Genomic DNA, 14,881 nt, shown 5'->3' with positions numbered 1-14,881 from the left:
AAAACAGAAAACACAACTAAATACAGAAAACACAACTAAACACAGAAAACACACTATTACAACAGAAAACACAACTAAACACAAAAAACACAACTAAATACAGAAACACACTGTTAAAACAGAAAACACAACTAAACACAGAAACACACTGTTTAAAACAGAAAACACAACTAAATACAGAAAACACAACTAAACACAGAAAACACACTGTTACAACAGAAAACACAACTAAACACAAAAAACACAACTAAATACAGAAACACACTGTTACAACAGAAAACACAACTAAACACAGAAAACACAACTAAGTAGAGAAACACAACTAAATACAGAAACACACTGTTACAATAGAAAACACAACTAAATACAGAAGACACAACCAAACACAGAAACACACTATTAAAACAGAAAACACAACTAAACACAGAAACACAACTAAATACAGAAACACAACTAAACACAGAAACACACTGTTACAACAGAAAACACAACTAAACACAACTAAACACAGAAACACAACTAAATACAGAAACACAACTAAATACAGAAAACACAACTAAATATAGAAACACAACTAAATACTGAAAACACAACTAAATACAGAAACACGACTAAATACAGAAAACACAACTAAATACAGAAACACACTGTTAAAACAGAAAACACAACTAAACACAAAAACACAACTAAATACAGAAACACACTATTAAAACAGAAAACACAACTAAATACAGAAACACAACTAAATAAAGAAAACACAACTAAATACAGAAACACGACTAAATACAGAAAACACAACTAAATACAGAAAACACACTATTAAAAGAGGAAACACAACTAAACACAGAAACACACTATTAAAAGAGGAAACACAACTAAACACAGAAACACAACTAAATACAGAAAACACAACTAAATGCAGAAACACGACAAAATACAGAAAACACAACTAAATACAGAAACACACTGTTACAACAGAAAACACAACTAAATACAAAAACACAACTAAATGCAGAAACACAACTAAATACAGAAAACACAACTAAATACAGAAACACACTGTTACAACAGAAAACACAACTAAACACAGAAAACACAATGTTACAACAGAAAACACAACTAAACACAGAAACACACTGTTAAAACAGAAAACACAACTAAACACAAAAACACAACTAAATACAGAAACACACTATTAAAACAGAAAACACAACTAAATACAGAAACACAACTAAATAAAGAAAACACAACTAAATACAGAAACACGACTAAATACAGAAAACACAACTAAATACAGAAACACACTGTTACAACAGAAAACACAACTAAACACAGAAAACACAATGTTACAACAGAAAACACAACTAAACACAGAAAACACAATGTTACAACAGAAAACACAACTAAACACAGAAAACACAACTAAGTAGAAACACAACTAAATACAGAAACACACTGTTAAAACAGAAAACACAACTAAACACAGAAACACACTGTTAAAACAGAAAACACAACTAAATACAGAAAACACAACTAAACACAGAAAACACACTGTTACAACAGAAAACACAACTAAACACAAAAAAACACAATTAAATACAGAAACACACTGTTACAACAGAAAACACAACTAAACACAGAAAACACAACTAAGTAGAGAAACACAACTAAATACAGAAACACACTGTTACAATAGAAAACACAACTAAATACAGAAAACACAACCAAACACAGAAACACACTATTAAAACAGAAAACACAACTAAACACAGAAACACAACTAAATACAGAAACACAACTAAACACAGAAACACACTGTTACAACAGAAAACACAACTAAACACAACTAAACACAGAAACACAACTAAATACAGAAACACAACTAAATACAGAAAACACAACTAAATACAGAAACACACTGTTACAACAGAAAACACAACTAAATACAGAAAACACACTATTAAAACAGAAAACACAACTAAACACAAAAACACAACTAAATACAGAAACACACTATTAAAACAGAAAACACAACTAAATACAGAAACACAACTAAATAAAGAAAACACAACTAAATACAGAAACACGACTAAATACAGAAAACACAACTAAATACAGAAACACACTGTTACAACAGAAAACACAACTAAACACAGAAAACACAATGTTACAACAGAAAACACAACTAAACACAGAAAACACAACTAAATACAGAAACGCACTGTTACAACAGAAAACACAACTAAACACAGAAAACACAACTAAGTACAAACACAACTAAATACAGAAACACACTGTTAAAACAGAAAACACAACTAAACACAGAAACACACTGTTAAAACAGAAAACACAACTAAATACAGAAAACACAACTAAACACAGAAAACACACTATTACAACAGAAAACACAACTAAACACAAAAAACACAACTAAATACAGAAACACACTGTTAAAACAGAAAACACAACTAAACACAGAAACACACTGTTAAAACAGAAAACACAACTAAATACAGAAAACACAACTAAACACAGAAAACACACTGTTACAACAGAAAACACAACTAAACACAAAAAACACAACTAAATACAGAAACACACTGTTACAACAGAAAACACAACTAAACACAGAAAACACAACTAAGTAGAGAAACACAACTAAATACAGAAACACACTGTTACAATAGAAAACACAACTAAATACAGAAGACACAACCAAACACAGAAACACACTATTAAAACAGAAAACACAACTAAACACAGAAACACAACTAAATACAGAAACACAACTAAACACAGAAACACACTGTTACAACAGAAAACACAACTAAACACAACTAAACACAGAAACACAACTAAATACAGAAACACAACTAAATACAGAAAACACAACTAAATATAGAAACACAACTAAATACTGAAAACACAACTAAATACAGAAACACGACTAAATACAGAAAACACAACTAAATACAGAAACACACTGTTAAAACAGAAAACACAACTAAACACAAAAACACAACTAAATACAGAAACACACTATTAAAACAGAAAACACAACTAAATACAGAAACACAACTAAATAAAGAAAACACAACTAAATACAGAAACACGACTAAATACAGAAAACACAACTAAATACAGAAAACACACTATTAAAAGAGGAAACACAACTAAACACAGAAACACACTATTAAAAGAGGAAACACAACTAAACACAGAAACACAACTAAATACAGAAAACACAACTAAATGCAGAAACACGACAAAATACAGAAAACACAACTAAATACAGAAACACACTGTTACAACAGAAAACACAACTAAATACAAAAACACAACTAAATGCAGAAACACAACTAAATACAGAAAACACAACTAAATACAGAAACACACTGTTACAACAGAAAACACAACTAAACACAGAAAACACAATGTTACAACAGAAAACACAACTAAACACAGAAACACACTGTTAAAACAGAAAACACAACTAAACACAAAAACACAACTAAATACAGAAACACACTATTAAAACAGAAAACACAACTAAATACAGAAACACAACTAAATAAAGAAAACACAACTAAATACAGAAACACGACTAAATACAGAAAACACAACTAAATACAGAAACACACTGTTACAACAGAAAACACAACTAAACACAGAAAACACAATGTTACAACAGAAAACACAACTAAACACAGAAAACACAATGTTACAACAGAAAACACAACTAAACACAGAAAACACAACTAAGTAGAAACACAACTAAATACAGAAACACACTGTTAAAACAGAAAACACAACTAAACACAGAAACACACTGTTAAAACAGAAAACACAACTAAATACAGAAAACACAACTAAACACAGAAAACACACTGTTACAACAGAAAACACAACTAAACACAAAAAACACAATTAAATACAGAAACACACTGTTACAACAGAAAACACAACTAAACACAGAAAACACAACTAAGTAGAGAAACACAACTAAATACAGAAACACACTGTTACAATAGAAAACACAACTAAATACAGAAAACACAACCAAACACAGAAACACACTATTAAAACAGAAAACACAACTAAACACAGAAACACAACTAAATACAGAAACACAACTAAACACAGAAACACACTGTTACAACAGAAAACACAACTAAACACAACTAAACACAGAAACACAACTAAATACAGAAACACAACTAAATACAGAAAACACAACTAAATATAGAAACACAACTAAATACAGAAAACACAACTAAATACAGAAACACGACTAAATACAGAAAACACAACTAAATACAGAAACACACTGTTACAACAGAAAACACAACTAAACACAGAAAACACAACTAAATACAGAAACACACTATTAAAAGAGGAAACACAACTAAGTAGAGAAACACAACTAAATACAGAAACACACTGTTACAATAGAAAACACAACTAAATACAGAAAACACAACCAAACACAGAAACCCACTGTTAAAACAGAAAACACAACCAAACACAGAAACCCACTGTTACAACAGAAAACACAACTAAACACAGAAAACACAACTAAGTAGAAACACAACTAAATACAGAAACACACTGTTAAAACAGAAAACACAACTAAACACAGAAACACAACTAAATACAGAAACACACTGTTAAAACAGAAACACACTGTTAAAACAGAAAACACAACTAAGTACAGAAAACACAACTAAACACAGAAAACACACTGTTACAACAGAAAACACAACTAAATACAGAAACACGACTAAATACAGAAAACACAACTAAATACAGAAACACACTATTAAAAGAGGAAACACAACTAAGTAGAGAAACACAACTAAATACAGAAACACACTGTTACAATAGAAAACACAACTAAATACAGAAACACGACTAAATACAGAAAACACAACTAAATACAGAAACACACTATTAAAAGAGGAAACACAACTAAGTAGAGAAACACAACTAAATACAGAAACACACTGTTACAATAGAAAACACAACTAAATACAGAAAACACAACCAAACACAGAAACCCACTGTTAAAACAGAAAACACAACCAAACACAGAAACCCACTGTTAAAACAGAAATCACAACCAAACACAGAAACACACTGTTAAAACAGAAAACATAACCAAATGCAGGTTATCTGCATTAATATCTGAATCCTCCAAACAGAAAGTTGAAAAAAAAAATCTTGCATGGTTTTCTTATTTTGTATGGCTGACGGAGAGTTGACCTGAGTAACTTTATGAGTCACCAACCATGGCAACACTAACATGTCCCAGATGAGTGTTCATCCCTGGAAACAGTTGTTTTTACCCCATTGCGTTGTCTTCTCTGACACTGCTAGTGTTTCTGTGTTTGGTTGATCCTTCTTTTTTTAAAGCATGTTTTTCTTGTTGGTTGCAGCAGCGTATTGAGCTTTCAGGGCCTCCGTACTTATCACTTCATTTTCATTAACAATCAAAACAACTACTTGACAAGATGAAATAAGAATACCAGATGAAAAGTAAGATCACCAGAAAAGTGGTAATCTTCTTAAAAAACCTTTTGGTCATGTTTGTTGAAATTCTCTTTAAATCCCGACAGCAATCAATAAATCAAATGTTCTGATTAAAAAGAGAAAAAATCTGATATCTGTGGCTGTCAGGACTCTAACTGTATACCTACCTGTCTACCTACCTAGCTGTCTACCTACCTACCAACCTACCCGTCTACCTACCTACCTACCTACCTACATACCTACCTACCTACCTACCCGTCTACCTACCTACCTACCTACCTACCTACCTACCTACCTACCTACCTACCTACCTACCTACCTACCTACCTACCCATCTACCTACCTGTCTACTGTACCTACCTGTCTACTGTACCTACCTACCTACCTACCTACCTACCTACCTACCTACCTACCTACCCGTCTACCTGCCTGTCTATCTACCTGTCTACCTACCTGTCTACCTACCTACCTACCCGTCTACCTACCTACCTACCTACCTACCTACCTACCTACCTACCTACCTACCTACCTACCTACCTACCTACCTACCTACCGACCTGTCTACCTACCTGTCTACCTACCTGTCTACCTACCTGTCTACCTACCTACCTACCCGTCTACCTGCCTACCTACCTACCTGTCTACCTACCTACCTGTCTATCTGTCTACCTACCTACCTACCTACCTACCTCCCTCCCTCCCTACCCGTCTACCTGCCTACCTACCTACCTGTCTACCTATCTACCTGTCTACCTACCTACCTACCTACCTACCTGTCTACCTGCCTACCTACCTACCTGTCTACCTACCTACCTACCTCCCTACCCGTCTACCTACCTACCTACCTACCTGTCTACCAAATCTCTACCTACCTACCTACCAACTGTCTACCTACCTACCTACCTACCTACCTGTCTACCTACCTAACTACCTACCTACTTACCTACCAACTGTCTACCTACCTGTCTACCTGTCTACCTACCTACCTGTCTACCTACCTGTCTATCTACCTTTCTACCTACCTGTGTACCTACCTGTCTACCTACCTGTCTACCTACCTACCTAGCTGTCTATCTACCTGTCTACCTACCTGTCCTCGTACCTAATGATAATGTTGGGGGAGTGTCTTTGGAGGGAGACCTGAAGGGACGGACTGTCAGTGTTGATGACTTGGTGTCTTCCTCTCTAGATTTAGGGACTTTTGGAGCTTGTGCTGCTGCTTTCAGTGGAGAAGAGTTGGTAACACTGGGCTGGTTTTTAGGTTGGATATTTTTTTAAATGTGACGTACTCTTGCTGGTTTCTCCAGATTACTGACCCTGGCTCTAAGCAAGGCACTACCAGCCTCTAATCAGAGTTGATTTGTCAGTGAGAGGAGATGACAAGTGTTGATTGGAGTGTTGTTTCTCCACCCAGAGGTGACATCGCTCTGAGGCAGCTGTTCAACATTCTCTAAATGTGTGCCACTGACTCTGATGGATGTGGATTCATAGAAGTCTTTCAAAATGCTCACACTGAAATGAACAGTGTGAATTCTTGATGCTGTGTGTGCAGTGAGCTGACCAGCAAATAAACCAAACCGGTTCAGTATTCCATCAGGAGGGACATTAGACCAGAGATACAGACACATATATGGTATCCCATCGTCATGTGACATAACTGCATGTTGCCATCAAGCATAAGGAAACTGAAACAGTATCAGTATCTCTGGAGGTAACGTCATCTCTCATCGAGGGACACGGATCAGGATCCAGTGTTTCCCGTAAATTATGCCCACTACAGTTTCATAATGAACTGATAATAGTTCTACATTTCTCCGGTGGGGTCGGTTGGCCACCCGCTCAGTCTGCCCGGGAGATTTAACTCAACGGGTGAATGGCGGCTGCTCGCCTGGTGTGGCAGGATCCCTGTTGGACTTCTCTCGGCGGTGCGGACCCGTCGCCGCTTTCCGGGTCCAGTTTGGACCGAACCATTTTCACAATAACAGCGGTGGGGGGGGGGGGGGGGGGGGGGGGGGGGGTGGCTGTGAGATGATAAGTTGAAAGGTGTTTCAATGATACCAATATATTTATTTATCATGTAAATATATTTAGACCTTTGCATGGGCCCCACCACCTGGCCTTGGGCCCGGGGACAGCTGTACCCTTTGCCTCCGCCTGACGGCGGTCCTGTCTGAGAGTACCAGAGAGCGCTACCCTTGGTGTGGTGCACTGTTCTCAAAGTTCAAATGATTTCAACTTTGACCTTGGTTGATCTTTAAAATGCACAACCAATTAGAAGAGCTGTAACTGTTGTTGTTGCCTAGGAACAGTGAATGGCGTTCCTTGCTCTCTTTTCGGGGAGATATTTTACGTGCACGTCTCTGCGCCCGACTTCGTGGTGAGTGAAGAGCAAATCTCTGATCATGTGAAGGCAGCTTTACTTGTCCCTGGTCCCACGTCTGAGTGCTACTGACTGTGGTGATCCCCTGACTTCAAATCTAACGCCACCGTTCACAGTCATTGTAATCCGTCTGCTACTTCAGCACCACGGACAGCGCTGTGGACTTCTCAATACACAAGACAGTGAGAGACGCTTCTGAAACGCTTCTGAAACACGCTGCGGTGCGTCAGGTGGAATCACAAGCATCGTCTAGATTGACCACAATCAACTCTGGCTGAGCCGTGATCGGGGCCGTAGACTCTAACTGACTAACCTCAGTCAGATGAAAGTCAGGCAGACTAGACTAACATATTCACTAATCACCTAACAGCACTTTAACAATGTCGTTGTGAGCCTGTTAGCATGTTGCTGTTAGCATTCAGCTCAAAGCACTACTACGGGGCCTCACAGACCTGTTAGCATGGTGTTAGCATTCAGCTCAAAGCACTACTATGGGGCCTCACAGACCTGTTAGCATGGTGTTAGCATTCAGCTCAAAGCACTACTATGGGGCCTCACAGACCTGTTAGCATGGTGGTGTTAGCATTCAGCTCAAAGCACTACTATGGGGCCTCACAGACCTGTTAGCATGGTGTTAGCATTCAGCTCAAAGCACTACTATGGGGCCTCACAGACCTGTTAGCATGGTGTTAGCATTCAGCTCAAAGCACTACTATGGGGCCTCACAGACCTGTTAGCATGGTGTTAGCATTCAGCTCAAAGCACTACTATGGGGCCTTACAGACCTGTTAGCATGGTGTTAGCATTCAGCTCAAAGCACTACTATGGGGCCTCACAGACCTGTTAGCATGGTGGTGTTAGCATTCAGCTCAAAGCACTACTATGGGGCCTCACAGACCTGTTAGCATGGTGGTGTTAGCATTCAGCTCAAAGCACTACTATGGGGCCTCACAGACCTGTTAGCATGGTGGTGTTAGCATTCAGCTCAAAGCACTACTATGGGGCCTCACAGACCTGTTAGCATGGTGTTAGCATTCAGCTCAAAGCACTACTATGGGGCCTCACAGACCTGTTAGCATGGTGTTAGCATTCAGCTCAAAGCACTACTATGGGGCCTTACAGACCTGTTAGCATGGTGTTAGCATTCAGCTCAAAGCACTACTATGGGGCCTCACAGACCTGTTAGCATGGTGGTGTTAGCATTCAGCTCAAAGCACTACTATGGGGCCTCACAGACCTGTTAGCATGGTGGTGTTAGCATTCAGCTCAAAGCACTACTATGGGGCCTCACAGACCTGTTAGCATGGTGTTAGCATTCAGCTCAAAGCACTACTATGGGGCCTCACAGACCTGTTAGCATGGTGGTTTTATGTCAACATGTTGGAAATAAATATTGCGACTTTAAGGTCCGCCTGGCTACTACACGCCCACTTATTTCAGACTCAACATCTCCATCTAATGTGTTTTTTTCTCTCTCTTGTATTTCACTTGTAATTTCACTATTTATCAGGCTAATTCATTTTTCAGCTTTTAATTGTGTCTAGTGAAAATTAGCTGTAGAGCTAACCGCGGCACATTTACAGTGAGTTAAATGTCAATGTAATTTAATGTGTACTGTCGGCCATAAATAAACAAATAACCAAACAATAAGGCCCATTGATCCATAAATGTATAAAAAATAAAATATATGTGTTTATGATTTGGGAAAGGCTTAAAGCTTCAGTAGGCAGAATATTTTTGGCATCATTGGGCAAAAGTCCCATAATAACCTTTCAGCATATTGTAATTCAAGCGTTCTGAGAGAAAACTAGACTTCTGCTCCTCTTCATGGCTCTGTTTTCAGGCTTTAGAACATCTAGTCTGTGACGGGAGACTTTGACCAATCACAGGTCATTTCAGAGAGAGAGAGCGTTCCTATTGGTATGGTGGGCGGTGCTTGGTATTTCCTCAACTGATCTAACCATGGCTTGTCACAAACTTTCTCATTTTACAGCTAAACAGTACACTACAAGATGATTCTGAGAACATCTGAGGAGAGAAATAGACATTACAGTAACAGAATATTGATTCATATTTGATCAGCACTGCCTAGTTTGACCATTTGATCAGAGTTCACGAGTGAATTACGGCTGCTCAGAGACAGCACACTCCAGATCAGTTCTTACTGCTTGTTTTCCTCCGGTCTGTGAAATCTTGCAGATGCCATTAGAGCACCGGAGGACACGGGAGGACACCAGAGGACACCGGAAGACAACGGAGGACACAGAGGAACATATTTTTTGGGGATTACCTGTCTCATGCACTACTGTCAGGATAAAGTGACCGTTTTACAAAAATCACATCTTTTAATCATATTTCTACCTACTGCAGCTTTAAGTCAGGGTTAAATGAGAACAACCTGAAAGCTACAAAGCAAAATTTCACTCACAGGAGAAATCCAAAATGGATGACTTGAAAATGGAAGCCAGACAGAGTAGAGGGAAATTCATATACCATCGACATTGTCTTCTTTGTTACATCTATCTCTGTCTATTTCCTGTTTCTAGTCGTGTCACATACAGTCGTCCTTTTGAGGAGCAAAAACACATTGTTCCCACTTTTTATGCACAGAGAAGCAGAAAGAGAAGGGTGGGCAGAATAACTTCCCATGATGATCCCTCTGGGGACAAAAGATGGAGGAGGGAGTGGAGGAAGTGGGAATTGGAGGAGGGAGGTGAGAGAGCTGGAGAGGATTCATTGGTATGCTGTGCAGCCATGACCTGGTCAGTCTGGAACAAGCTGGCTGTGTGCTTCAACTACAGGTGAGTAGAAAAGATCCAGAACGCTCCACTCTCAGTCAATCAGCCTTCATTTGTTACTGTAGCTCTTCAGCTGTGTGAGGGGCAGCATGGACTGTAGTAGCTCAGGAGTCAATGTTTACCATTGACAGAGCATTTTGGCAAATTTTTCTTGGGCACTCCCCACATAATCAGCTGGGCTGCTCATCCCACAAATGCATGATCCTTACAAGTTGGACATCATTGTGAAGGTAAATAAACAGGCTTTCCAACGATGTAAAATACAATGCCAATTAGCATTGTAACAACAGAGAAATAATCGACCAAACACAAGTTTCCGAGCTTTTCTTTCCCAGTTTATATACACCATCAGTCAGACACCGACAATCTGTCAACAGATGCCCCTCAGCATCAGAGGCCGACGCTCTACGTACCTCTCTTGCTTTACTTTTTACTCGTTACATGTATAGTATCCTTTCAAAATAAACTTCTGTTTTCACAGGAAGTTAGGTTTAGGGAACACAACCACTTACTTAGGGATACTAGCGACTCACGGGGATCACGGGACCGACGAGCTGTTGTATTGATAGAAGCTAAATGGGACAAAGTGCGATGGAAACATCTTATTATGCCCTCTTCTTCTGCATTGTTTTCCAACTGGAGAATTGGCGCCACCTACTGCTTATCTCGATCAATCAACTAATGATTGCACAATGGTAGTGGATGGAAACACATGCTCTTTAGCATTTTTTGCCAATTTTCTTGAAATTCGATATTGACCAATCACGTTTGAGCAGGCTTTGGTCACACGCAGGTAAACAGTCTGTGTGGAGAGCAAAAGAGGCGGAACGCATTGGCAGAAAAGTAATCTGGGACCCCCCCCCATTTCTCTCATCTGATGATGATTTAGCTTTTTATTGGTTTAATATGAGCTGTTAAATTGGCTGCTGGTGAAACAGTCTGGTCCTAGACGTCGTCTCTCAACTAAACAATTGGGTAAACGGATATCCACAGAAATACTGGCCACAGCCTCCAGAGGCTAAGTTGTGGTGAGGCCGATAATCACTGAAATACTGAAGGATATAATCATCTTAATTAATGAAGCCATAAAGCAACTTTTAGAAAATCCATAGGAGCTAAAGTAGAAAATCTTAGTTCAAGGGGGCTGAATGAGCCTGGATGCAGACATGCTTACATGTCAGAGTCCAGGTCAAGTCTCAAGTCTTTGAGATAGAGTCCAAGTCAAGTCTCAAGTCTTTGAGATAGAGTCCAAGTCAAGTCTCAAGTCACTGTGTGTGCAACTTGAGTCCAGGTAATAAACAGGAGTCCTCATCTCTGCCTGAATTTCTCTATTACGCTGGGTCTCAGCTGTACTGGTGATCTCTGGGTAATGTAGTGCAAGAACACCACAGGAGTGACGGATAAAAAGAGACGTATCAGCTGCAGCCCGGTTCCCCCGTCCCCCCCGATCAGATCCTGCAGAGTCCGTCCCCCCCCCCCCCCCCCCCCCCCCCCCCACACACACAGACAGCCATACTCAGGCACACAGCAGCGTTTTATGCATCTAATTTCCATCCAATCTCATTGTCATGAGAAGCTGTCAGCAGTGATGAATATGGTTCTTTCACACACCGATGTTCACTGAGAGGAAGAGAAGTCTCCCAAACCCCAAATATAGTGTCAGCAGTCACCACAGTGACTGACATGAGCAGATAAAACACAGCCTACAGCTGGTACGATTACTGGCCGCCTTTAGCAGAGGCTTTATTTCTACTCGGACTTGATCCAGAGAGCAACAAACCAACCACGACTGTGTCGTTCCACTCCCTGAGCTCCATAGAGCGTCCTTCAACATAAAACAAGTCCTCTGATGGAGAAAAGAAAGCTCCACATTACAGTATTTAAATAATAGGAACAAAAAACTCTCCACACAGTCACACAGACTAAACTGTGGATCACGTTTCATTGTTTTCAATGAAGACATCTTTCAAAATCCATCAACTGTTCTCTGACTCAAACTCAACCACCACCACAGCTCTGTGTATTAGTACATACTATTGTATCAATTCAAAACCAAACATAACACACAATAACTGTAAAGTAGAGAGCCGTTTGCTTCACTCTTCTACACCGAAGAAGAACCTTAAAAAATGCATCAACTCTTATTGGGAGGTGAAACATTGAGCGTCTCTCTTCATTCCTTGATGAGCTCTATAAGACTAGTGCCAGGTGAGGGAAGGGTACATTCTGTAATTATACGGCTTATACCAGTCACAGCCTGGTCTGCAGTTCATCCGGATCAGACATGCAAAAAGATTCTTTCCCAGTTGTGTTGCAAGAAAGGACAAACAGTGTGATGTGGATGAGAACACTATTAAAGCCTATTGAAGCAGGATTTCTGAGACACATTATAAACTGTATATATACTGTATGTAGCACAATGAAGAAGTGCTCTCATTGTTCTTGTAATGGGATCTTGGTTTATGATAAATACATAAAAGATGCTCCAAAGACAATGATCCATATAGTATCAACACACTGTTGTTAGTGTCATTGTTTAATGGTGAATCATTTTGATGGGTGATGACTTGATGGTGGTTTAATTGTGCACTTTAGAGAAAGACATGAGCTCACCTGTCCAGGGCGATGGCAGTCATCGAGTAGATGCTGGCGAAGACAGCCGCGATGGGAAAGAAGTTGTGGAAGCGGCAGTAGACCAGACCGAAGTACCACTCGTTGTGCACGGCGTAGGTGAAGTTGATGACCGTGTTGAAGGCGGACATGGAGGCTTCGGCGAACGCCAGGTTGAGCAGGAAGTAGTTGGTGACGGTCCTCATGCGTTTATGCGCCATAATAATCCAGATCACTGTCAGGTTTCCTACCACGGACACGATGACTATACAGCTGTACGCTATGGCCCAGAGCACGATCCTCCAGACCGGCTGCACGAACTGGTTCCAGTACGCGGTCCCGTTACTGGTGTCGTTGGAGCCGCTGGTCCAATTTGACGCATCGGTGAAATTGAATAAAGGATCCATTTTGCAGTTTAAGACCTAAAGTCACTCAAACCACCGCCTATAAACCCAGAACATTCCAGTGAAAGACGCCGGTGCCAAACGCAAAGCGAACGATAGAAAGTTTGAGGAAAGCTGGACCGCCGCGCGCTCTGTAGGAATGCTCACTGACAGACTAAATAATACATTCAGTATTATTCATAGACTCTTTACCATAACTATCTATTACTATCTATTAGCTTACTCTAACACTTTTCGCTGTGCGTAAAAACGCGCCCTTTACGCGCATTGCAGTACCAGAACAAGTGTGTGTTCCCAGACTGGTGAGACAAACCAGCGCTCCGTCCTTCTCCCTCAGCCGCTCTGAGCTCTCTGCTGCGTCTCTGCTGCTCACCAGCTTTATGTAGTGAGCCGCCGAGCCGCCGAGCCGCCAAGCCGCCGCCGCCGCCGCGTACCCGTCCGTCCAACAGGCAGTGAGTCTCTGGAATTATGATTCTGTTATTTATTCCATCAGACTCAGAGCGCGCGGCCCAGCTAACAGGGTTATCATGCCTAAATACCTCTCATCTGATTAAATTGGCTCATAATTCCGTTGTTGGCAATAACAAACAGCGGGAGGATGAATGAATGGATTCAGGCACATGAGTAATAATATGCTAATAACATCAATAATAATGCTTGTAGTTGTGTAGCGGCATCATTGATGACATCCATCTTGAATAGATTTAATCTAAATATACAATTTAAGAAATCCATTTTTTCCTGAATGGGGTGCGTGAGAAGGTGAGGTCCTCCCACTCACTGCCCCCTCTGCTGGACTCCCAGTCTGGACTGGTTATCTGGAGATCAGCTGTTTTATAGGATGTGATCATACTGATGACAAAGAGTGGAACATGTTTCAGAAAGCTTCTTTACACATGTCCTGTGTTGTTATACCACTCTCTTCTGTAATAATTAATGACTTGACTCTCGAGAAAAAAAACATAATGTAAAGACACGCTTAATAATATAATATAGATTTTTACTGATAACCGCTACAACAGTCCAGGATATTTTCTTGAGGAGAGAACACTCCTTCACTGAGCTTTATATATTTGATCAGAGCCGTGTTCCTGTCTCCGTTCTTCATGTCATGTCCCCCAGAGGAGCGCTGTGAGAGGGTGAATGAGCTCATTAAGGGC

General features: G+C 40.0%; 1 protein-coding gene and 1 long non-coding RNA gene across 4 annotated transcripts in view; both read right to left on the bottom strand.

Moving 5' to 3' along the window:
• tacr1a (tachykinin receptor 1a) overlaps positions 1–14,058 on the bottom strand; it is a 66,342-nt gene extending 52,284 nt beyond the window's left edge. Inside the window, exon 1 of the mRNA XM_074637053.1 lies at positions 13,321–14,058. Within this exon, the coding sequence (XP_074493154.1) occupies positions 13,321–13,724 (404 nt within the window). The 5' untranslated portion in view covers positions 13,725–14,058. The remainder of the gene's footprint in view (positions 1–13,320) is intronic.
• LOC141768741 (uncharacterized) lies at positions 5,900–6,828 on the bottom strand. 3 transcript variants are annotated; one of them, XR_012594202.1, is made up of 4 exons: positions 6,584–6,828; positions 6,367–6,527; positions 6,175–6,218; positions 5,900–5,958 (listed from the first exon to the last, which is right to left on the bottom strand). It is a non-coding gene; the product is annotated as an uncharacterized LOC141768741 (long non-coding RNA). The 3 variants fall into 3 exon arrangements; XR_012594200.1 differs by having other exon boundaries at positions 6,367–6,828; XR_012594201.1 differs by having other exon boundaries at positions 5,915–5,958; positions 6,167–6,210; positions 6,267–6,828.
• Positions 14,059–14,881: the final 823 nt, after the last annotated feature.

This window comes from Sebastes fasciatus, chromosome 6 (assembly GCF_043250625.1).
Source record: "Sebastes fasciatus isolate fSebFas1 chromosome 6, fSebFas1.pri, whole genome shotgun sequence".
Lineage (NCBI taxonomy): Eukaryota > Metazoa > Chordata > Actinopteri > Perciformes > Sebastidae > Sebastes > Sebastes fasciatus.
The sequence above is the reverse complement of the archived record's forward strand: the minus strand, read 5'-3'. Positions and strand labels throughout refer to the sequence as shown.